The sequence below is a fragment of the Chlorocebus sabaeus genome, chromosome 4, assembly GCF_047675955.1.
Source record: "Chlorocebus sabaeus isolate Y175 chromosome 4, mChlSab1.0.hap1, whole genome shotgun sequence".
Lineage (NCBI taxonomy): Eukaryota > Metazoa > Chordata > Mammalia > Primates > Cercopithecidae > Chlorocebus > Chlorocebus sabaeus.
In genome coordinates this window covers 25630027-25655769 of record NC_132907.1, presented here as the reverse complement: position 1 = coordinate 25655769, position 25743 = coordinate 25630027, and the positions used below count along the sequence as shown (strand labels likewise).

Here is a 25743-nt window from a genome sequence, read left to right as displayed (position 1 = left end):
GGTGGCGCATGCCTGTAATCCCAGCTACTCGGGAGGCTGAGGCAAGAGAATTGCTTGAACCCAGGAGGTGGAGGTTGCAGTGAACCGAGATCATGCCATTGCACTCCAGCCTGGGCAAAAACAGCGAAACTCCGTCTCAAAAAAAAAAAAAAAAAAAAGATATTTCATTTTGCTATTTTGGAAATACTGAAGTTCTTTCTTGATTGAAATAAGAATCTTAATAAAACTTCCCTGCATATCCCCTAAGTTAATAATTCGTACTCCTTAAGTATGTTTAGTGTGAGCGCTTGTCCTTTTTGAATGTAATTTCAAGAGTAAGTCTGAGTTATTGTTTTTTTTTGTTTTGTTTTGTTTTTTGTTTTTTGAGATGGAATCTATCACCCAGGCTGGAGTGCAGTGGTGCGATCTCGGCACACTGCAACCTCCACCTCCTGGGTTCAAGCGATTCTCCTGCCTCAGCCTCCAAGTAGCTGGGATTACAGGCGCCTGCCACCATGCGTGGCTAATTTTTGTATTTTTAGTAGAGTTGGGGTTTCACCATGTTGGCCAGACTGTTCTCGAACTCCCAACTTCAGGTAATCGCTCCTGCCTCAGCCTCCCAAAGTACTGGGATTACAGGCATCAGCTACCGCACCCGGCCTAGAGAAATCTTTAATTTGTGTTTTCATCCTGCTTTCTTCTGTCCCTAATTTCTTAGAGATATCCTCAAGTTACTTAAGGGAAAATTGTTACAAAGACATTTTACTGTTTAAAATTATGCCTAGCTGGTTTTCTCAAGTTCTTATTCTTTAAAAGCGAGGTATAGTGGTGTGAGCCTGTAGTCCCAGCTACTCAGGAGGCTGGGGTAGGAGGATTGCCTGAGTCCAGGAGTTCAAGTCCAGCCTGGGCAACACAGCAAGGCCTCATCTCTTAAGAAAAAAAAAACCTTACTGAAAATTAAAATATTGTTTTTCTTTTTTAAGAGAACTTTAACTACATCATTGAATTTTATGAGCTGACTGGGGATCCTATCAGTAATAACAGTGAAATTCAGAAGTCCTTTCTCTCATAATGGGAAATACAGGTTGGGGACTCCTTGTAGAAATGAGCACCTGTTCACTTTGTATTGCCCACTCCAACCCCCTTCTACTTTCCTACTGTCCTTCAAAAGCCACAGATACTGGGTTTATACTTACTTTGCATTGATACCATTAAGTGGGTTAGAGGAAAAAATATTTTAGCCTTTTTTTCAGAAAAATTGACACATAAAGAGGGAAAAAAATGGTCTTTTCAAATATGTTTTGTTTTTCAAATATATTTTGCCTTTGCCTCTAGACTCTTGGAGTCTGGCATCATAGCTGGCTCAGAATTAAAAAAAATATATGTGGAATGTTTCATGAATTTGGGTGCCATCCTTGCCCAAGGGCCATGCTAACCTTTTCTGTATTGTTCAGATTTATATACGTGCTGCCGAAGGGAGCACTGCCTTGGAATATATTATGCACGTGTATAGAAAAGGTTTAATCAAAGATCTGTGCTGGAGGGTGGAGTCAGTGGTCAAGCTAGTCCAGTTCTGCTGACGCTGAGAGAAAGGTCAGCTCAGCGTGCCTCATTGATAAGATACCTCGGTATACATGTAGGAATATAACAGTTATCAGTGAGGTAACCTTTATGCAGCAAACTTGGGGCTCCTGATTTGTGCCAGACACTGTGTGGTACTTTGGAGACTCAAAGAGGAAAGCAGGAGACTGCCCACCCTTCCATTTTCTTTTCTTTTCTTTTTTTTTTTTTTTTTTTTTGAGACGGAGTCTCGCTCTGTCACCCAGGCTGGAGTGCAGTGGCCGGATCTCAGCTCACTTCCATTTTCTATGTCTAGGTTCTTGGGAAAGTTGTCTAACTCCCTGAGCCACAGCTTCCTCATTTCTGAAAAAGAAATGTCTGTAGAGCCATGCCTACTAAATGATCTGTCACTTCAATATTTGGCTCATTGTAAGCAGTCAGATAGTGGTGGCTTAAGCCCAGTCCACTGCCTACTGAAGTGAGATAGGTGAGCAAGCCATTGTACTGTGAGTAAGCCATTGTTCGGCAGTGTATACGTGATTTGGTGGGAGGTTTGTATGCACAGGTGTAGGGAAATAGCACAGTTGGTGCCTCATCCAGGAGGGGCTTGTATGAGGAGGAGGTGGTGGCACGTGAGCCAAGAATTGAAGCCCAATTAAGGAATAGCTGGCAAAAGGGGAAGGGTGTTCTAGCCAGTAAGAAATCTCTGAAAAGATACCCAGACTCTGCTAAAGCTCACGCTGTGAGGAGGGGGTGGGACCTAGAGAAGTATAAAATGGGCTTTTAAGCAAAGGAAGCATTTTTAAATTCTGATGAGGTATTGGATTAAGAATAGGCTTTGGTTTGGTGAAGCGTTTGCCTGTGAAGCTTGGCAACTGCTGCTGTAAACTTGTGTTGTAAGGAATTCTGTGGGAACCGAGTGCTCCCCTCCCTTCCCCCCTGTGGTGGGATCTGAGCACACTCCGTGGTAACCCACCCACTGGTTTCGCAGCTGCTGCCAAATTCCACTTTCAGAGGGAAATGATTCTATTCCTTTCTGACTCTGAATGTTAAACAATCAAGAATACCCCTATGTACTTGGAGGGGTAGGTAAATATCTTTCTGCATGCAGTACTGCCTGGATAAGTCCAGAGAGTGCATCTTGTGTTTTAATGCTACTAAGAATGGGAAAGTTAAGATGTAAGGAATATGTATTGCAGGAAGATACACTATATTGAAGCTGAACTTAATTGTAAGGCTTTATAATAGCAAAATAATCTAAATAAAGGTCTTCTGCCACCTCTAAATTCTTGTAAAAATTAATTTGATCAGATCCAGTGGCCTTAATTCCAAAATCCAGCATCTTTTGAATTTTTACTGTGTTTAAAGGCACTGTGATAAATGTGATACCTTGTCACCTCATTTAATCGTCAGAATAACTTTATGTACTAGGTAGTTTTCTTCTTCTTCTTCTTCTTCTTCTTCTTCTTCTTTTTTTCCAGATGAAAACTGAGGCTTTATAGAATTTGTGGTTGGCAGACCTGGGGTGAGCCCAGGTAATCTGATGCCATTGGTTGTTTGTGTATGTATTTGAGACAGGGTCTCATTCTGTCACCCAGGTTGGAGTGCAGTGGCACAATCAGAGCTCACTGCAGCCTCCGTCTGTCAGGCTCAAGAGGTCTTCCCATCTCAGCCTCCCAAGTAACTGATACTATAGGCACATGCACCAAACCTGGCTAAAATGCCATTGATCCTATCACAAAGTTAAAGCGGTTCTACCCTTTTGAATAGCAGCACTTTTTCACAGAAATGATTTGTAGACTTACAATCATGATTTGTAGACTTGATTTGTAGACTTACAATTTGTAGACTTAGAAATGATTTGTAGACTTTTTCCACCCTTTATTTCTATTCCTTTGCCTTAAAACAACTAAATGATTCATCTAGGGTTAGCACTTGTTTGAGGTCTTTGATTTTTTTTTCCAATTTTTTTTCTCAATTACAGAGTGATATGTAATAATTTAAAGACTATTAGGTGAAATGTCAAGAGTGTTGGAGCTGTTACATAAAACATAAAATCTAACAGTGGCTGGGTGGGGTGGCTCACGCCTGTAATCCTAGCACTTTGGGAGGCCAAGGTGGGTGGATCATTTGAGGTCAGGAGTTCGAGACCAACTTGGCCAACATGGTTAGGCCCTGTCTCTACTAAAAATACAAAAATTAGCTGGGCATGGTGGCGGGCACCTGTAATCCCAGCTACTCAGAAGGCTGAAGCAGGAGAGTCTCTTGAACCTGGGAGGTGGAGGTTGCAGTGAGCTGAGATCGCACCACTGCACTCCAGCCTGGGTGCAGGGTGAGACTCCGTGTCTCTCTCTCTCTCTCTCTCTCTACATATATATATATGTGTGTGTATATATATATATTTACATATATATATATATATATAAAACAGTGTTGGGAGTTTAATTGGCTGTGCTTTTTATGTTTAAATTTTTTATCCCAAAGGTTCTGTGGTAAGCCTTCCATGTTAACGTTGACCTAAGGGAAGAACCTGAGGCAAAATTAATATAGAGAGTTTATTTGGGCCAAGGTTGAGAACAGCTGCCTGGGACATGCTTCCAAGCTGCCCTGGGGAGTGTTCCATTCAGCCTTTTTTATAAGCAAGTTTTTAAAGGCAAAAAAGGGGCACGAGGAGTGGGCAGAAACAAAGTTGTTCATCAGAATTCTCACTGGTTTACAGAAATAACATTGTTACATGTTGAGCTGTAGCAGGGTCATGGTGCCCAGTGTGGAGCATTGTTAGGTTATGCAGTTTCTGGAGATAACTACATAGCTCAAGGGGGCAGTAGGACTTGATTGCTGTTTCATTTTAATGCCTCTCCAGGCCTGATAAGTTTTAAGAAAGGGCTTACATTCCTCAGATAAGAACCTGTATATGTATCTAACATTAAGGCATAATTTCTTTCTTTTTTGAGACAGTCTCACTGTCGGCCAGGCCGGAGTGCAGTGGCACAATCTCTGCTCACTGCAACCTCTCCCTCTCCAGTTCAAGCGATTCTCCTGCCTTAGCCTCCTGAGTAGCTGGGACTACAGGCGCATGCCACCACGCCTGGCTAATTTTTGTGCGTGTGTGTGTGTGTGTGTGTGTGTGTCTATTTTTAGTAGAAACAGGGTTTTGCCACGTTAGCCAGGATGGTCTCGATCGCCTGACCTCGTGATCCACCCGCCTCGGCCTCCCAAAGTGCTGGGATTACAGGCGTGAGCCACTGCACCCGGCCTATTAAGGCATAATTTCTAATGCATGTTACTTCTATAGGATGAATTCACTTACACATCACAATGAAATAAGGAAAGTGGAAAGGGAAGGCACTGATGTTGTGTGATATATTGTGTAGGCTATTAGTAATAGAGCCATTGAGAACCTGCATTAAGGGAGAATAAGCAAATCTCTTATTAAAAGAGCAGAAGTCAGCTTGAACTGCTTGATTTCTTCTGTGGTTTTAACATTCCACGTTGAGAGATGAATGGATTAAGAACCACCAGTGTACTTTGTTCTAGATTAGTGCTTTTCCAAGTGTGGTGCACAGACAGCAACATAGCATTACCTGAGAGCTTGTTAGAAATGAAAATTCTCCTAACCCGGACCTGGCTTAGGTTAAATGAGAATGGTCTTTCTAATGTGGATGTGAGGTAATGAGACCAGTCTTCCTAATATGGAGGTGGGAAATTGCCATGGATAATTATTAAACCTAATCACATTAGGATGAGAATGAGGTGATCAGATTTTTCTTCTTGGTAATATACTTGTTTCAACTAGCAGTAGCACTATTTATATGTCTATTAAAAAGTGGATTTGACTATTAACCTGTCATAATTGCCTTTTTATTATTAGCGTTAATAGCATTAATGGGCCACATAAATACTAGATAATGCATATAAGATAATTTTTTTCAGTGTATGCCCCCTTTTCATTACAAGATAAATAATAACTATCTCTTGGGGTTTTTTAAGGTTAAAAATGTGTCTGCAGGCACACAGGACGTGCCTCCACCCCCATCTGACTATGCGGAAAGAGTTGACAGTCCCATGGCATACTCTTCCAATGGCAAAGTGAATGACAAGCGGTTTTATCCAGAGTCTTCCTATAAATCCACGCCGTAAGTAGCGTCTCTCTTAGTTTGATAGACTGAGTGTAAAAATGAGTATTTGCACATAATTGGTTTTTGTACCTTTCTGCTTAAAAAAGTATCCAGCAGTGCACACAAAAGCTGGATCTGGATCTTGGTATTACAACAATCTTTGCTTTGTTGGTAGAGAGGCCTACGGCCACTTGGAAGACCGGGATGAGGAGGGTGGGGTTCTCTTTCCCTTCTGAGTTGAAAATGCTTCTTTTCACTTGCTTGTTTAATTGAAAGGCTGGGTTGGGTTCTTTCACTCTAGGAATGTGGTTCTGCTATTTCTGGTTTTGAAGTTTAGGTGAGGGTGAGAGGAAGTGACTAAGCAGAGGTCAGTGCTGTGCTCAGCCTCTCCTTTTGCCTGTAATTGTTGGATCTCATAAACAGAAGGAGGACACTGCACATTAATCAACCCTGTCCACATACATTTCTGTTAAACTGGAAGACTTCATTTGAATCCAGGAATTGTGGTATTTCATTTGCTGTGCTAGGTCCTCAGTATTGCTGGGAGATGTGAAACTTCAGTGAACGTCTGGCCTAGGGTAGGTGCCATATGATTATTGAAATGATATCTCTGTGGTGGAAACACTTACCCTAAAGCCCAATTCTAATTCCACCTAATGACTAGTGAGAGAAGAATATTGGAGGTAATTGGTATGGACAGGGATGTAATTTTTGCCTAAGGATGATAAAATCGGTATTTTTACATATATAGTCATGCATTGTTTAACAATGCTAATACTGAGAAGTGTGTCTTTAGAAAATTTCATCCTTGAGTGAACATCACAGTGTACTTAACACAAGCCTAGATGGATAGCCTGCTTATGTGGTATAGCTTCTTGCTCCTACGCTACAAATGCAGACAGCATGTTAATATACCGAATACTCTAGGCAGTGGTAATACAGTGGTATTTGTATATCTAAACACAAAAAAGTTACAGTAAATATAAAAGATAAAAAATGGTACATCTTGGCTGGGTGTGGTGGCTCACGCCTATAATCCCAGCACTTTGGAAAGCCGAGACAGGCGGATCACCTGAGGTCGGGAGTTCAAGACCAGTCTGACCAACATGGAGAAACCCCATCTCTACTAAAAATACAAAATTAGCCGGGCATGGTGGCGTATGCCTGTAATCCCAGCTACTCAGGAAGGCTGCGGCAGAAGAATTGCTTGAACCCGGGAGGCGGAGGTTGCAGTGAGCAGAGATCATGCCATTGCACTCCAGCCTGGGCAACAAGAGCAAAGCTCCATCTAAAACAAATAAATAAATAAATGGTGCATCTTTGTAAGGAGCTTACCATGAATGGAGCTTGCAGGACTAGAAGTTGCTCTGGGTGAGTCAGGGAGTAAGTGGTGAGTGAATGTGAAGGGCTAGGACATTACTGTACACTTTATAAACACTATACTTAGGCTACGCTAACTTTACTAAACATTTTTCTTTCTTCTATAGTAAATCTTAGCTCTCTATAACTTTACTTTTTTTGACTCTTTTGTAATAGCGCTTAAAACACAATCACATGGCTGGGTGCAGTGGCTCACACCCATAGTCCCCACACTTTGGGAGGCCAATGTGGACGCATCACCCGAGGTCAGGAGTTCGAGACTAGCCTGGCCAAAATGGCGAAACCCCATCTCTACTAAAAATATAAAAATTAGCCAGGCATGGTGGTGCGTACCTGTATTCCCAGCTACTCAGGAGGCTTAGGCAGGAGAATTGCTTGAACCTGGGAGGTGGAGGTTGCAGTGAGCTGAGATTTCACCAGTGTACTCTAGCCTGGGTGACGGAGTGAAACAATGTTTTAAAAAAATTCAAAAAAAGAACAACAATGAAAAACACAATCACAAAGCCTGGCACAGTGGTGCACACCAGCAGTCCCAGCTAATTGGGAGGCTGAGGTGGGAGGGATCACACTTGAGCCCAGGAGCGCAAATCCAGCCTGGGTAATATAGTGAGACAGGAGGAAAAAAAAAAAAAAAAAGTAAAGCCAAAAAACCCATACCTACATTATATAGATATAGAGAAATAATTGCCTTATTCTATAAGCTTTGGTTTGTTTTTTTTTTTTGGTTTTGTTTTGTTTTTTTGGTAGAGACATGGTCTCGATCTGTCACCCAGGCTGGGGTGTAGTGCTGTGATCACAGCTCACTGTAGCCTTGACCTCCCAGGCTCAAGCAATCCTCCCACTTTAGTCACCTCAGTAGCTGGGACTACACATGTGCTCCACCATGCCCAGCTAATTTTTTTCTATTTTTTTTTTTTTGCAGAGACAGGGTCTCACTATGTTGCCCAGGCTGGTCTTGAACTCCTGATCTCAAGCGATCTGCCTGCCTCGGCTTCCCAAAGTGCTGGGATTACAGGCATGAGCCACCATGCCTTGCCACCAGGCGGTTGTTAGACTCTTGACCTCAAGTGATCCTCCCACTTTGGCCTCCCAAAGTGCTGTTTTCTATTTTTACCATGTAAATTTTATTTTAGTTTCTACGCTTTTTTGTTAAAAACTAAGATGCAGACTGGGTGCAGTGGTTCATACCTATAATCCGACCACTTTGGGAGGCTGCAGTGAGCTGTGATCGCACCACTGCCCTCCAGCCTGGGCAACAGAGACCCTATCTCAAAACAAACAAACAACACACACACACACACAAAAACCCAAAGCTAAGATTCAAACATACACATTTGCTTAGGCCTACATTAATATCACTGTCTTTCATTTCCACGTCTTGTTGCACTGGAAGGTTATCAGGGCCAATAACACACCCAGAGCTGTCACCTTTGGTGGTAACAGTGCCTTCTTCTAGAATACCTCCTGAAGCACCTGCCTGAGCCTCTTTTAACTTTTTTTTTTCTCTTTCAACTCTTTTTTTTTAAATAAGTTGAAGGAATCTAATAATAAAAAATATAGTGTAAATACATAAACCAGTAGCATAGTCGTTTATTGTCAATTATTATATACTGTATGTAATTGCATTTGCCGTGTACTTTTATTAGTCCATCATTGACTAAAATGCCCTTATGACTTTGTGACTGTAATTCTAGAACTCCAGGTTCCTTTGGAGGCTGAAAAAGCCCAAAAAACTTCCTTTCAGCTAGTTGGAATGTCTATGTTAAAAGTGTATCTACTGGAAATAACTTTTTTGTTACTTTGAAGTTTTTTTTTTATTTCTTTGTGTTTTTTGAGACTGAGTCTCACTCTGTTGCCCGGGCTGGAGTACGGTGGTTCGATCTTGGTTCACTGCAACCTCCGCCTCCTGGGTACAAATGATTCTCCTGCCTCAGCCTCCTCCTAGTAGCTGGGATTACAGGCGCATGCCACCACGCCTGGCTAATTTTTGTATTTTTAGTAGAGCCGGGGTTTCACCATGTTGGCCAGGTTGGTCTCGAACTCCTGACTTCAGGTGATCTACCGGTCTTGGCCTCCCAAAGTGTGGGCATTACAGGCGTGAGCCACCGCACCTCGCCTACTTTGAAGTTTCATCCACAACGCCTGACTCGTGATTAGTGGGCCATGATATATGAGATTTACTTTGAGTGCATAGTTGTTTTGATATTCAGACTTGATCTTGCTGTTGATTTCAATTGTGAATGATTTGGAGAAAGCACTTTTTCTCTGTTTCTTCTCTTTGGATTTTGACAAAAACTAAAGCACTTGAGACTGTTAGGGACAAGGGTACACAAGAGAGATGCAGTCCTTCTAAGTTTTTTTTTTCATCATTTGTTTGAGACGCTGTTTCATTCTGTCGCCCAGACCTATAGTGCAGTGGTGTGATCATAGCTCACTGTGGCCTTGAACTCGTGGGCTCAAGCCGTCCTCTTGCCTCATAGCTCACTTTAGCCAGGACCACAGGTGTGTGCCACTATGCCTGGCTAATTTTTTATTTTTATTTTTGTAGAGAAGGGTTCTTGTTTTGTTGCCCAGGATAGTCTTGAACTCCTGGCCTTAAGTGATCCTCCTGCCTCAACCTCTAAAATTTTTAAGCTACGATTTGCAGAGCTTTTTTTTTTTTTTTCCCTCTTCTTTTTCATGTCACATGGGTAATATGCCAATATTGTAACAAGGTTTGAGGGTGGCACATTTCACACGTGCGTATGAACACCCAGTCATCGTGCTCATCATGAACTATAAAAGGACCGATTTGCAGAACTTTCATACATACAAAATGTCTGTCTATACTGCATCTTGGCACCAGCTGTGCCTCTAAATTGTGAGGCCTGCATGCTTACACAGCATTCCCAGGTGTTGTCCCTTTTCACGAAAACCAGGGTAGTTTCACAAATTCATATGAAATTAATTTGAAAATCTTATTCCTTAAATATCAGTCTGTCTTATTCTTGAATACCTTATGTAGTGTAAAATTTAAAAGGGACAAAAGGTATCAGCTACCTAGTTCCTCTCCCCAGAGGCAACTAATGTCATCACTTTCTTTTATATTTCTCCTGAGATTTTAAAACAAAGATCCCGGCCAAAGTACATTGATTTCCCCCACCCCCACCCCCGTTAAAATACTAGCATACCAGAGCTGGGCACAGTGGCTCATGCCTGTAATTCTAGCACTTGGGGAGGCTGAGGTGGGTGGATTGCTTGAGCCTAGGAGTTTGAGAACACCCTGGGCATTATTGCTAAACCCCCTCTCTACAAAAAATATAAAGATTTGGAGGTATGGTGGCACATGCCTCTCTGGTGGCACATGCCTCTCTAGTCCTAGCTATTGGGAGGCTGAGGTGAGAGGATTGATTGAGCCCAGGAGGTCGAGCCTGCAGTGAGCCAAGACCGTGCGACTCCACTTCAGTCTGGGTGACAGAGCGAGACCCTGTTTCAAAACAAAGAGAAAGAAAATATTAGCATACCAAAAGTATCATTAGCAATATATTTTATCTTGGATATTATCCATATCAGTATGCAGTGAGTTGACTGATTCTGTTTTATTTTTTAAATTATAACCAAGAAGAAGCACTGTTCTGTTTTATAGCTGTATAATATTCTATCAAATAGGTATACTTTATTTAATTATTATTTTTTGAGGTGGAGTCTCACTCTGTTGCCTAGGCTGGAGTGCAGTGGTGTGATCTCGGCTCATTGCAACCTCTGCCTCCCAGGTTCAAGTGATTCTCCTGCCTTAGCCTTCCAAGTAGCTGAGATTACAGGCATCCGCCACTACGCCTGGCTAATTTTTAGTAGAGACGGGGTTTTGTCATGTTGGCCAGGCTGGTCTCGAACTCCTGACCTCAGGTGATCCGCCCGCCTCGGCCTTCCAAAGTGCTGGGATTACAGGTGTGAGCCACCGCACCCGACTGGTATACTTAATGTATTAATTCTATATGATGCACACTTTCCCCCAATGTTTTGTTATTACAGACCACTCTAAGGAATAACCTTATACATTTATCACTTTATACATATGTGAACGTATCTGGAGGATAAATACTACAAGCAGAATTGCTGAGCTAAAATAAGTGTGCATTTTTTTCATTTTGATAGATGTAAAAATTTTATTTCATAAGGGTTGTACTAGTTTCTACTCTGAACTTATGCCCCAGAATTTTTTTTGAAAGTCTAGAAGATGCAAACATGATGCTTCATTTTAGAACCCAGATGAATGGGTGAATGGGAGTGGTACTAAGAGATACAAATGCACAGTATCTCCCCCAGAGCATGGTAATGATGGAAGTATTTTACAGCTTCTGGGGGGCAACAGAAATTGTCAAGTGTTGTTCACAGTAGAGTGCTGAGTGCTGTAGAGGATTCAGAGGACATCCACTTGAATGGGAATAAGAACACATAAGTCATAGCCTGTCTTTCCTAAGGCATTCTCACAAGTGCTTAGTGACCCATGAGCACCTCTATTCCTCACCACTCTAGCTGATAGAGAAGGAATTAGATGGAGGACATTGTGTCCATCCATCCATCCATGCTAAGGATGAGGTAACTCAGTATTAAGATGTTTTTTTCTCCCAACGCATAATGTACATTCCATAAAAAGAGCACTAATCTTGAGTATACAACTTGATGAGTTTTCCTATATATGAACTTAACTCCCACCACCAAGATACATTTTGAGCCCCACATAAGGTCCTCATGTGCCCTTTCTCCATCAATACCCACCCACACCCATCCCAAGGTAACTGCTCTTTTGATGTCTGCTACCATCTGTTAGTGAACTTAGATAAAATGGAATCATGCAATTTACTCTCATATCTGGTTCCTTTTGCTTATAATATCCTATACCTTAGAATTTTAAGGCAGTTGGCTATGAGAATTAATCCTGCATCAGGGCACACCAGAATTTAGCTGAAGATGGTTGCCTCTCCAAACTTACTAAACGAACTTGGGAGAGCCCTGTTAGGTACACTGTGTACTATCCTGTCCACACCCAGGTTGAATTAGCCTTCATAAATCAAGGAAGTTGAATGTTGCTGCAATGCAAAACTTTCAAAGACTGACTCCTTGCATTGCCAAATGAGACTATTGTTTGGTAGCAATAGGCTGGTAGGATGATGTTAGGATTGTTATGCAAGTTAGAGGAATTATAGAAGCCCAGTTTAAACTAGTTTAAGACAGGGCATGGTGGTTCAGGCTGATAATTCCACCACTTTGGGAGGCCAGTGAGGTGGGAAGATTGCTTGAGACCAGGATTTCGAGACCAGCCTGGGCAACATAGGGAGACCCTGTCTCAATTTTTTAAAAAATCATGAAAAAAAAATAGCTTAAGCAAAAGGAGGAATTATCTGAGTCACATGAGGCCCAAAGGTGTCTCTAGCTTCAGTCATGGCATAATCAAGGGATTCAGAAGATTGCAGGGCTCTTACGTGCTTTCATCTGTCAGTATGTTGGCTTTATTCTCAGTTCAGCTTCTGTTGTGACAGGATAGCCATCTACATTTATTTGTTTATTTATTTTTACTTTTCAGAGATAGAGTCTCACTGTTTCACACAGGCTGGAGTCCAGTGGTGTGATCATAGCTCACTGAATCCTCAAATTACTGCACTCAGTGATCCTTCTGCCTCAGCCTCCTGAGTAGCTAATACTACATGTGCATGCAGCCACGCCTGGGTTTTTGTTGGTGGTGGTTTTTTTGAAATGGAGTCTTGCTCTGTCACCCAGGCTGGAGGTTTGGCGCAATCTTGGCTCATTGCAACCTCCGCCTTCCAGGTTCAAGTGATCCTCCCACCTCAACCTCCCGAGTAGCTGGGATCACAGGTGTGCACCACCATGCCTGGCTGATTTTTGTATTTTTAGTAGAGACGAGGGTTTCACTATGTTAGCCAGACTGGTCTCAAACTCCTGACCTCAAGTGATCCCCCTGCCGAGGCCTCCCAAAGTGCTGGATTACAGGTGTGAGCTACCGCAGCTGGCTGGCTTGTTTTTATTCTTCAGTCATTTGTTTCATTCTCACACACACTCCTTCATGCTGCCTTTATTGCTCCTACATATTGCCCTGATCTCAGTGGAGTTGTGCACTTTCCTCCACCCCTGTTTTGCAGCCTCCGTGAGAACATGGACCTGGTCTTCCCAGGGTCACCTGGCTCACTACTCTATGCATGTCAGGTGTTAAGGACAATTACTGAATTGAAAACACATGCATAAGAATCCTTCTTTTCTGATTACACACAGAATCAGTGACAGCAGAGAAACAACCTATGATCAACAATGCCATGACTATTAGAATGAAGTTTGTTACACACTCTATATTTTAGAGCTGCCACCATTATTGGGAGGCATATCTAAGTCTTACTAATCAGAGAACATTCTCCTGGCTTCAAGGATGACAGTGACCTGAAAAGGGCCAATCAGAACCTTTTTGCTATGTAAGCTTTGGGAAAGGAAACTTCATGCTGGGCTGAAAAGATCAATGCAGCTCGGGAAATGTGGAGAGCCCAGCCCGGGCAACAGAGTGAGACCCTGTCTCTACAAAAAAAATTAAAAATTAGCCCAGTGTGGTGTTGCTCACACCTGTAGTCAATACTTTTCTTGTGAAACATTTTGCTTTTAGCTTTCATGCTAGATCAAGTACGTTAATATTTTAAAGGGGTGTAGGAGGAGGGGAGGAAAACTTCGAAGGTAAAGATACATCAATAATATAAAAATTCTGGCAGGAGGCCTACTTCGATGTTTTACTTTTTATGTTTTTTTGTAATTTCTTTTGCCCTTTAGTTTCCTACCTCTTTGGCCTTACCCCTAAAATAAATCCACTGCGTTCTAAAGGTTTTGTTTTGCTACCTCAAAGAAGCAGCATAGTACCGGGCAGTTTTGGCAGCGTGTCTAGGAACTTGTTAATCATTGACTCATGGAGAAAGTCACATTTTCCCTCCATTAGAAGTAACATTAGCATAGCACACAAAGCCATATTACCTGAATACATTTTTTTTTTTTTTTGAGACAATCTCATTCTTTTACCCAGGGTGGAGTGCAGTGGTGTGATCTCAGCTCACTGCACTCTCTGCCTCCTGGGTTCAAGCAATTCTTCTGCCTCAGCCTCCCGAGTAGCTGGGATTACAGATGCCCGCCACAATGCACGGCTAATTTTTGTATTTTTTGTAGAGATGGGGTTTCACCATATTGGCCAGGCTGATCTTGAACTCCTGGCCTCAAGGGATTTGTCCACCTTGGCCTCCCAAAGTGCTGGGATTACAGGTGTGAGCCACCGCCCTCGGCCATAAATCTTGAAAGAAGAAATAAATACCACCCCCACCTGCATCTACACACACATACCCCAAAGTTTAGAGTCTGCAAGAAATTGTATGCTTACAAATCTAAGACTCTGACAACAGTTAGAGCAAAGCACATGTGGATCACCTAGAAAAGGGACTAAACCTGGAAGATAAAGCTTAGTATAATAGTTTATGTAAATTGGCAGCAGAAAGAAACGCTTCAGACGTTTTAAATAGTTGATTGGAATGGCAAGGCTGATGCTTGGAAAGTCTTAGGCCCATTCTTTGTATTTGTTTATGATGTGTAGCCTTCCTATGCCCAAGTATTCTGAGGACTAAGCACACATCAGAAACATTTGCAATGTGAATGGTAATCAAAACATTGCTTCTCAGAGAGTGAGAAGCATTTCTGTTCTTGCCCTTTTCTACAAGAAAATGAAACTTCGTATTTCTTTTACTCAGAAGTAGTTCCCACTTTCAACTTTGGTATTTTATTCCTCAGTTAGGGTTATTTTCATGTTTATGTCTGAAACACTATAAATGTGCAATTGTGATGCAACTTTAATTAGAAAAAATAATAAGTGTGTAATGGTAACCTTTCTATTCATTCTACATGACTTCAGGATTAACAGCAATTTTAAAAAGAATCCTAAAGGAACTCTTTAATTTATTGTAATGTAAAGCTTTTTAGTTTTTTAGTTTAGATATTTAGTTTATTTTGCAAGATTTTATCTTAATATGATCATTGATATATGGTAGTATAAGATTAATATTACAAAGAGCATATGTGCATTCTTCCCCACGCAGTATTCCAGGGAACCAGAAGAGCCTGTAGAAAAGAATGATCATTATTTTCCTGACAGCATTTGTAGAGTAAGTCCCTGGCACAGGTCAAGTAAACACCTCCTACAGATCAGCCTGAACTTTTTAAAATGAAATCTGAGATCCATTGTACTTAGAAGGTATAAAAATGGCTACTCCCCTTTAAATTGGAACCTACTACTTGTGTGTATTAGAGGACTCTGAACTGCTGTCAAATTGCATGCAGAAAACGAGGCATCTGCTCAGTGCTAGTGTTGAGGCAGGTGGATTACTTGAACTGAAGTTCAAGCAATTCAAGACTTCAATTGTCTGAAGTCCTTGCTTGAGTGCACCTGTGTGCAGATGTCTCCTGGTGTTTATTATGGCTGCGCTCTGTGATTACAGTGCACTGGCAAAGGGCTGTAGTGTACTGAACAATGATGCCTGTTTTTATTAGGGTTCCTGATGTGGTTCAGGAGCTTCCAGTGACTTCGCCTGTGGATGACTTCAGGCAGCCTCGTTACAGCAGCAGTGGTAACTTTGAGACACCTTCAAAAAGGACTTCTGCAAAGGGAAGAGCAGGAAAGTCAAAGAGAACAGAGCAAGATCACTGTGAAACAGACTACACAACTGGCGGCGAGTCCTGTGATGAGCTGGAGGAGGACTGGATCAGGTACCGACTCAGCTCTCCTTTTCCTGGGCCACGTGCACCTTCTGATGATTAAAGGAGACCAACCAGGTGTCGGAGTTGTTGCCTCCCAAATTGAGGTCACTGGTGTAATTTCATTCTTTGCCAACCAGGACTGGAGACGGTTTTTTGTGTGGTGTTGGTTGGTTTTTTCCTTAGCACCCTTTTGTGATAAAGATTGAAGTGGAGAGAATGTTTGGCGGTAACCATGTCTTTGAACTTTGGCAGTAACCACTTTGAACTTTCCACAGCGTGGCTGGTGAACTTCACCAGTGCTCTTACTTATACCAATAGTCACGCAAGAAAGGTCTCCCAGCACTTTGGGAGGCAAAGGCTAAGAGTTCAAGACCAGCCAGGCATAGTGGTGTGGGCCTGTAGTTCCAGCTACTCAGGAGGCTGAGGCTTAGGCAGAGGCAGGAGGATTGCTTAAGCCCAGGAGTTCAAGGCTGCAGTGAGCTTTAATTGCACCATTGCACCCCAGGCTGGGCGATAGAGCTAGACCCTGTCTCAAAAAACAACCAAAGAAAGGCCTTTCAAATAAATAAAATCCAGGTATAGAGGAACTTTGTTTTACTGATTATAAAATTCCCAGACCAGTGCTATGGTTTTCCTTTGGCACTACTTTTTTTTTTTTTTTGAGACGGAGTCTTGCTCTGTCACCCAGGATAGAGTGCAATGGCACGATCTTGGCTCGCTGCAACCTCTGCCTTCCGGGTTCAAGCGATTCCTGCCTCAGCCTCCCAAGTAGCTGGGATTACAGGTGCCCACCACCATGCCTGGCTAATTGTATTTTTAGTAGAGACGAGTTTCACCGTGTTGGCCAGGCTGATCTTGAAAATCCTGACCTCAGGTGATCTGTCCACCTCGGCCTCCCAAAGTGCTGGGATTACAGGTGTGAGGCACCACGCCTGGCTGGCAATTATTTTTTAAGTTAAGCTTAAAATGATAAGACCAGAGTTTCTTTTAAAGATTAATCCAAAGAATTTTGTAAACAATTGAGGTAACAATTTAGTATTCAGCCACAGTTGTGGTTAAGTTTCTTTGTGTGTCCGTGGTTTTGTTACAGTCCACCCACCATCACCAAATGTATTTGTTTATGATGTGTAGCCTTCCTATGCCCAAGTATTCTGAGGACTAAGACACACATCAGAAACATTTGCAATGTGAATGGTAATCAAAACATTGCTTCTCAGAGAGTGAGGAAGGATAGGCGGGGCATGGGTAGCTTGAGATCCCCTATTCACTGATGATTCTGATACTTTATCTTCCCCTCTCCCCTCAAGAGTTTTGGCCTGGCTTAGCTAGCTATCTGTAAAATATTCACCTAACTTGTATCACAGAAGATTTAACTGAAAACTTTTTGTTTTTTGTTTTTTTTTTTGAGATAAGAGTCTCACTCTGTTGCCGAGGCTGGAGTGCAGTGGCACAATCTCTGCTCACTGCAACCTCCACCTCCCAGGTTCAAGCAATCCTCCTGCCTCAGCCTCCCAAATAGCTGGGATTACAGGCATGTATCACCACGCCTGGCTAATTTTTGAGGTTTTAATAGAGACAAGGTTTCACTATGTTGGCTGGGCTGGTCTCAAACTCCTGACTTCAGGTGATCCACCCGCCTCGGCTTCCCAAAGTGCTGGGATTACAGGTGTGAGCTACTGTGCCCAGCCTGAAAATTTTCAAAATCCGAATTCTTGTTTCCCTTTTGATCAAATCATTTAAATTTCTCCCCTCTGTAAAATGAAGATACTAGATTGTTAGATCTAAAATTTGAAATTCCACATCATTGTGAAACTCCAGTCCTGTGAAAGGATTCAGAGTATTTTCTCTATGGATTATGGGTTGATGGCATCATCTTCCTATGTAAGGAGTAGCTGGCATATTGAGAGATACATGTGATACAAAATTTCAGTTTTTCTTCTTTATACTTTAATGAATTGCCAGATTATTTTAACAATGAGCACATGTTTTTATACATGTACTTTTTAATGTCTATTTTTATTATGAAAGAAGTAGATAAGCTATTTCCACTTTCGAAAAACAAGAGCAAAAAGTAAATAAACCAGTCTGAAAACTATGGGTGGTAGCAGGAAACAGCCACTTCCAGTCAGCTGTGCTGCCACTGTGGTGATCAAAGCGGACTTTGTGTTCCAGAATTCCAGTTTTAAGACTTTAAACAGGCCAGGCGTGGTGGCTTACTCCTGTAATCCCAGCACTTCAGGAGGCTGAGGCGGGTAGATCACCTGAGGTCAGGAGGTTGAGACCAGCCTGGCCAACATGGTGAAACCCTGTCTCCACTAAAATACAAAAATTAACTGGGCGTGGTGGCAGCTGCCTGTAATCCCAGCTACTATGGAGGCTGAGGGATAAAAATCGCTTGAACCCGGGAAGTAGAGGTTGCAGTGAGCCGAGATTGTGCCACTGCACTCCAGCCTGGGTGATAGAGCGGGCTTTGTCTCAAAAAAAGAAAAAAAAGAAAGAAAGAAAAACTTGAAACATAAGTAGTCCATTATTGATACTGTGTATGGAGAATAAATGAGTTCCTATGACTTGTACCTTCAATTTTGTAAATGATTTCCAAAATTATTTCTGCAAATTATGTTGGCATAGTTTTTTAAAAATGAGCAGTAATATATAGTCACTCTTAATATAACTTATTTGTACTCTCTCTTTACCCATAAGAAACAAAAAGGAAATAAGAAAATGTCATTCTCCATACCCCACCAGCTTTATTATCTTTGAGGAAGGAGCATTGAATTTTATGTCTGCTAAGGATACGTATGTAGTCATTTTCTCTCACCTTTTAGGGAATATCCACCTATCACTTCAGATCAACAAAGACAACTGTACAAGAGAAATTTTGACACTGGTCTACAGGAATACAAGAGCTTACAATTAGAACTTGATGAGATCAATAAAGAACTCTCCCGTTTGGATAAAGAATTGGATGACTATAGAGAAGAAAGTGAAGAGTACATGGTAAATTCAACCTGATATTTGTATATTATGCAGAATTTGAATCTTATCTGTGGAGGTACAGCATCCTTTATATTAATGTTGATTAAAATGTGCTAGTAATTATCAAACTGCAGTTTCATTGAAGAATAGTTGAGATTGGGTTTTGGATGAAATTCTTTTCTAATAGAAGACTGAACTAATGTATAATAGTTAAGAATTACAAACACTATTCCTTTTTTTTGAGGCAGAGTCTTGCTCTGTCGCCCTGGCTGGAGTGGCGCGATCTTGGCTCACTTCAAGCTCCGCCTCTGAGGTTCACACCATTCTCCTGCCTCAGCCTCCTGAGTAGCTGGACTACAGGTGCCCGCCACCACCACGCCTGGCTAATTTTCTGTATTCTTTTTTTGGTAGAGACGGGGTTTCACTGTGTTAGCCAGGATGGTCTCGATCTCCTGACCTTGTGATCGCCCACCTCAGCCTCCCAAAGTGCTGGGATTTCAGGCATGAGCCACCGTGCCTGGCCCCTACAAAGCACTATTCTATGTACATCTGTGCTTTCCTATTTAAAATAGCCAGGCTGGGCATGGTGGTTTCACGGCTATAATCCCCATACTTTGGGAGGCCAAGGCGGGTGGATCACCTGAGGTCAGGAGTTTGAGAATAGTGTGGCCAACATGGTGAAACCCCATCTCTACTAAAAATACAAAAAATAGCAGGGCGTGGTGGTGGACACCTGTAATCCCAGCTACTCTGGAGGCCGAGGCAGGAGAATTGCTTGAACCTGGGATGGGGGAGATTACAGTGAGCCAAGATTGTGCCATTGCACTCCAGCCTGGGCAACAGAGTGAGACTCCATCTCAAAAATAATAATAATAATAAAATAGCCCTATTATCTTTCCTATTTATAAAGCCATTCTTTCTGTAGAAAAGAACTTAACACAGAATTGTATGCAGAAAAAGAAATCACCTTAAATCCTACCATCAAGAAATCCTTATCACCAAAATATTAGTTGTTAAAACAATCTCTCCAAGCAGGAGTCACCGAGGTACATATAACTTTCTCTAAGGAAACATCATCTACCATCTTCCATGTTCCACTTACTGTCTTCCTGTCTTTTAAATCAATAGTTTATGGTTATCTTTTTTTTTCCTCCCTTGATCACCTGGCTGAGATAGAATTTGTCCGTGTAAAGTTACTGGGTTTTTTTTTTTTTAATCCATCCTTTTCATACTGTATTTTGTATACGTACTGAAATTAATGTAGTTATACCACCTTTTAGAGGGAGATTAGTCTCTTCTTGTTTATTTGTTCCTTTATTAATCAATCACTTATGTAACTATGGACTCATGGATATCTGTTTTATACTGACTTATAATCCAAGGCTGCTTTACTTTGTAGCTCTAATTGTTCTCACTTTGACCGTTGGGAATTCTTTCAGTCGCTTCCTGTGTCCCTTTGATGTACTCTTATCATTGTGGTGTTTTATCTTTAAAAAAAAAAATTTCTTGCACTGCTTATTTCTGGCTTTTCTTAACAGCAAGTTTTTTTTTATATCTGTAATAAAGACTTACTTAGTTTAAAGTTTTTTATGTGTAAAATTAGGTAAACAACTTTCAATTTTATGGTTGCATCATAATTTAAGAGTCATTTTCTTTTTTTCTTTTTTTTTTGAGACGGGGTCTCGCTGTGTCGCCCAGGCTGGAGTGCAGTGGCTGGATCTCAGCTCACTGCAAGCTCCGCCTCCCGGGTTGACGCCATTCTCCTGCCTCAGCCTCCTGAGTAGCTGGGACTACAGGCGCCCGCCACCTCGCCTGGCTAGTTTTTTGTATTTTTTAGTAGAGACAGGGTTTCACCGTGTTAGCCAGGATGGTCTCGATCTCCTGACCTCGTGATCCGCCCGTCTCGGCCTCCCAAAGTGCTGGGATTACAGGCTTGAGCCACCGCGCCTGGCCTTAAGAGTCATTTTCTATGGATAGACATTTAAGTATGTCTCCCCCTACTCCAGTAGTACCAGTATGTACTGGTGAACCTCTCCGTTTTTGCACTCTTGTCTGCTTATCTAGTTTTGTTTTGTTTTGTTTTTTTTTGGAGACAGTCTTGCTCTGTCGCCCACACTGGAGTGCAATGGCTCTATCTTGGCTCACTGCAACCTTTGCCTCCCAGGTTCAAGTGATTCTTCTGCCTCAGCCTCCCAAGTAACTGGGATTATAGGCATATGGCACCACACCTGGCTAATTTTTATATTTTTAGTAGAGACGGGGTTTTGCCATGTTGGTCAGGCTGGTCCTGAACTCCTGACCTCAGGTGATCTGCCTGCCTCGGCCTCCCAAAGCGCTGGAATTACAGGTGTGAGCCACAGCGCCCAGCCTGCTTATCTAATTAAAACTAATTCCAGAATGTGAAATTGCTGAGAGTCAGAGAGTACGTTTCTTTAAACTTCTGTTGCAAAATTGCCCTCCGGAGAGACTGCACTAACTGTGTCTCCCTCCTGATACAATACAGGGCTCATTTGATGCACATCTCACTTACACCTGAAAAATTAAATATTCTGCCATTTTTCAGTTGAAGTGATCTGCTTTTTAGTTTTGATGTATTCACATCTTTGTATAGTTAGATTTATGTATTTCTTTTATGGTTTCTATAGGGTATTATAGATCTTTCTTAATTTAGTGAACATGTATTGATCACTTATTGTTCTTTGATGTGAAAATGCTGAGGTTAGATATATAAAATCCTGTCCCTACCCTCAAAGAGCTCATATTTTAAGAAAAAAACTGACATCTAAACAATTTAGACAATATGATTAATGCTGTATTTGTATCATGTGTAGAAAGCACTATAACTTAACTGCTCATAGGAGAAATAAAGTCTTTCGAGGCTTCACAGTGAGGGAATCATTAAGAATTTTCCAGACAGAAGGGTGCGGGGAGGTGCATGATTTCAGCCATAAGGAAAACATGATCAAAATCTTGAAGCATTTAACATGTTTCAGTTTTTAAAGGAGTTGCTGATGATGGGTGCTGAGACTGGAAAGGTAGGAAACTGGATGAAGAGAGAAGTTAATGGGAAGCTCAGACCAGTTGTGTAGTGGGATATTACCTGATCAGCGCTCAGTGTTTGAAAAGATCTTCCTGGTGTCAGTGTAGCATGGGGACTGGCATGAAGAGAGATGAGAAGTAGCAGAACAGATAGTTACCTGCCTGTGTGAGTGGAATGTGAAAGATACAGTATCATAAATATCTCTTCACTGAATTCCTTCAGACCTTCCTGCTGATCATGAGTTCTAAGAGCTTTATGACTTTGTTCTTTTAATGCTTATATTTTTGTCATAAGCTGTCACTTTTAGCTCCAAAATATAACATCAGGAATGTTACTTTTGAAAGATAAAATGCCCCAGTAAACACATTCCTTTGTGTCTCTCATTAATAGGCTGCTGCTGATGAATACAATAGACTGAAGCAAGTGAAGGGAGTAAGTATCCGAGATGGTTCTTGTAGGAAGAACTTTCCTCCTCTTCTTCTTTTTCTTTTAATTCCTATACCTACTCATCTGGAGGAAGAGCTTTTCTATTACGTATTTTTCATTTTTTATTTTATGTATTTTGTAAAAGTTGAAGTATACATACAGAAAAGTGTACAAATCAAAGTGTATAACATGATGAATTTTCACACCGTGACCACATACCTGTATATGCAGATCAAGAAATGTATTTCCCAGTACCTCCCCACCCCCTGCTTGTACTCCTTTCCAGTGTTTACACTCTCTGCAGAGGGGTCCACCATGCTCACTTCTAACATTATAGAGTTTTGTCTGTCTCGCACATTACATAAATGGAACCATACAGTATGTATTTTGTGTGTGATTTCTTTTGCTCAGTATTGTGTTTGTAAGTGTCCATTCATGGTTCATTACTATTTTTTTGTTTTAGACGGAGTCTTGCTCTGTTGCCCAGGATGGAGTGCAGTGGTGCAATCTTGGCTCACTACAACCTCCGCCTCCCAGGTTCAAGCAATTCTCCTGCCTCAGCCTAGCTGGGATTGCAGGCACACACCAAGTAGAGACAAAGTTTTGCCATGTTGGCCAGGCTGGTCTTGAACTCCCAACATCAGGTGATCCACCTGCCTTGGCCTCCCAAAGTGCTGGGATTACAGGCATGAGCAACCATGCCCAGCCATGGTTCATTGATTTTTTTTTTTTGAGAGGGAGTCTCGCTCTGTCACCCAGGCTGGAGTGCAGTAGCATGATCTCAGCTCACTGCAACCTCTGCCTCCTGGGTTCAAGCAGTTCTCCTGCCTCAGCCTCCCGAGCTGCTGAGATTACAGGCAAGCACTACCACACCCGGCTAATTTTCCTATTTTTAGTAGAGATGGGGTTTCACCATGTTTGCCAGGCAGGTCTCAAATTCCTGGCCTCAAGTGATCCACCTGCCTCGGCCTTCCAAAGTGCTGGGATTATAGGCATGAGCCACCATGCCTGGCCGGTTGATTAATTTTTATTGCTGTGTAGTGTTGTATATAAAACGCAACTTTATTCATCCATTCTATTTTTAATGAACATTTGGGTTGTTCCCAATTTTTGGCATTTAAAAATATCACAGCTTCAAACATATTTGTAAATGTTTGAACAGAGAAGTGATGGGCATTTGTGTATCCAGCGCTAGTAGATACTGTCAAATGGCCTTCCAAAGTAGTTGTACCAGTTTACTTTCCCATCAACCACTACAGACTCCTATTGCCCTATATTGTTGCTAACACTTGGCATGTCAGTCACTATTGACTTAAAACATTAACAAAAATTATATTAAAATTTCTGTAAATTACTTATCCAGGTGCTGTGGTACGTGCTTGTAGTCCTAGCTACTAGGGAGACTGAGGCAAAAGGATCCCTTGAACCCAGGAGTTCAGAGCTGCAGGGAGCTATAATTGTACCACTGCACTCCAGCCTGGGCAATAGGATGAGACCCTTTCTAAAAACAACAACAACAAAAAATTATCAATTACAGGCATCATGATTTGCAATAAGAGTTTAAAGGGTATACAGTAAAATTTCCCATCTCGCTTATCCCCTATTCAGCTTCCCTTTCCCCAGTCAACTGAGATCACCAGTCTCTTGTTTTACTTACAGTTTTAGATGATGTGTTAGCAAAAAGGCTGATAAGTTTTCTTGGTCATTTTACAGGTTTTTAGAAATGGGGTATCCTTTTTAAAAACCCAGGTTAGAAGACAGAACTGAGCAAACAGAATCAGCTGCCTGTGTGGTTAGTGATACTGCCAGGCACCTTGAGTATATTACTTCAATTAACACTCCCAATAATTCTCTGACTAAATATTCCATTTTTTTGTTCACCTCTGCCTTCCCAGCAGACCTGTTTTTATTTTGTTGAATTTATGTGATTCATTTTCTCCCTTTTTAGTCTGCAGATTACAAAAGTAAGAAGGATCATTGCAAGCAGTTAAAGAGCAAATTGTCACACATCAAGAAGATGGTTGGAGACTATGATAGACAGAAAACATAGAAGGCTGATGCCAAGTTGTTTGAGAAATTAAGTATCTGACATCTCTGCATTCTTCTCAGAAGGCAAATGACTTTGGACCATAACCCAGGAAGCCAAACCTTGTGAGCATCACAAAGTTTCGGTTGCTTTAATATCATCAGTATTGAAGCATTTTATAAATAGCTTTTGATAATCAACTGGGCTGAACACTCCAATTAAGGATTTTATGCTTTAAACATTGGTTCTTGTGTTAAGAATGAAATACTGTTTGAGGTTTTTAAGCCTTAAAGGAAGGTTCTGGTGTGAACTAAACTTTCACACCCCAGATGTTGTCTTAATACCTACATGTATTTGTTTGCATAGGTGATCTCATTTAATCCTCTCAACCACCCTTCAGATAACTGTTATTTATAATCACTTTTTTCCACTTAAGGAAACTGGGTTCCTGCAATGAAGTCTCTGAAGTGAAACTGCTTGTTTCCTAGCACACACTTTTGGTTAAGTCTGTTTTATGACTCCATTAATAATAAACTCCCTGGCCTTTCATATTTTAGATACTATATATGTGATGATCTACCAGCCTCCCTATTTTTTTCTGTTATATAAATGGCTAAAAGAAGTTTTTCTTAAATAATAAAGATCATGTAAAAGTAACAAATGTGTGAAATTTAAAGATTGTAAATATATATTTACTTTTTTAAGATCAAAGTTTAAACCCAGTGGTTAGAATTTTGTGTATTTTTAAATACTTTTTATCTTTTATGGTTTACATGCATTTTTTAAAAAACCAACTAAACCTTTTCTTTATATCAGAATATCTGATTACATTTATAATTCAATTGTGACTTGAACTGTATCTTACAGGAATGTTCAATTTCTATACATATTTTATAAGGTATTCAACCTGGTGTTTTCTTTCCATAATAACCTGTTTGATGTTGTTAGTGCTGTTAACATACAGCTGTGGAAAACCACACTCAGGAGTTGTATCTGTTGTTGTTTATACTCTTTTGGGTGCTGTGCTGGTTAGTCATTTCCCAGTCCTTTGGCTGTAAGAATGCTGGTATGTCTGCAAATAGAATGCTATACCACGAAATACCAAATAATTTCAAATGGTGCCCTTAAATTGTATCACTTTTTTAAAAATTCAGATTCTTATTAGTAAAATTAGTTGATAGCACTGTGCTGACCAAGTTGATCATGACCATCCCAGCTTAGACTTTTCGAAAAACCTTTTTTTAGAATAATCTGTGACCTTTAGTATGCATTTCAGATATTTAGGTATATAATTTTTTTTTTTTAAGACGGAGTCTCACTCTGTCACCCAGGCTGGAGTGCAGTGGTGCTATCTTGGCTCATTACAACCTCCACCTCCTGGGTTCAAGCGATTCTCCTGCCTCAGCCTCCCGAGTAGCTGGGACTACAGGTGCCCGTCACCATGCCTGGCTAATTTTTGTATTTTTAAT

At 41.3% G+C, this 25743-nt stretch overlaps 1 protein-coding gene and 2 non-coding genes across 6 annotated transcripts in view; 1 reads left to right on the top strand and 2 right to left on the bottom strand.

The window, feature by feature from the left end:
- The window catches only part of OCLN (occludin), a 59990-nt gene extending 35160 nt beyond the window's left edge, over window positions 1–24830 (top strand). For all 4 annotated transcript variants that reach the window (XM_007974510.3, XM_007974504.3, XM_007974527.3 and 1 more), the window contains exons 5-9: window positions 5530–5675; window positions 15600–15815; window positions 18632–18803; window positions 22213–22254; window positions 24197–24830. In XM_007974510.3, the coding sequence (XP_007972701.3) occupies window positions 5530–5675; window positions 15600–15815; window positions 18632–18803; window positions 22213–22254; window positions 24197–24298 (678 nt within the window). In that variant the 3' untranslated portion in view covers window positions 24299–24830. The remainder of the gene's footprint in view (window positions 1–5529; window positions 5676–15599; window positions 15816–18631; window positions 18804–22212; window positions 22255–24196) is intronic.
- Window positions 1358–1460, bottom strand: LOC119618378 (U6 spliceosomal RNA). Its single transcript, XR_005234692.1, has one exon. It is a non-coding gene; the product is annotated as a U6 spliceosomal RNA (small nuclear RNA).
- On the bottom strand, window positions 9718–9824 carry LOC119618405 (small nucleolar RNA U13). The gene has a single exon (XR_005234716.1). It is a non-coding gene; the product is annotated as a small nucleolar RNA U13 (small nucleolar RNA).
- Window positions 24831–25743: the final 913 nt, after the last annotated feature.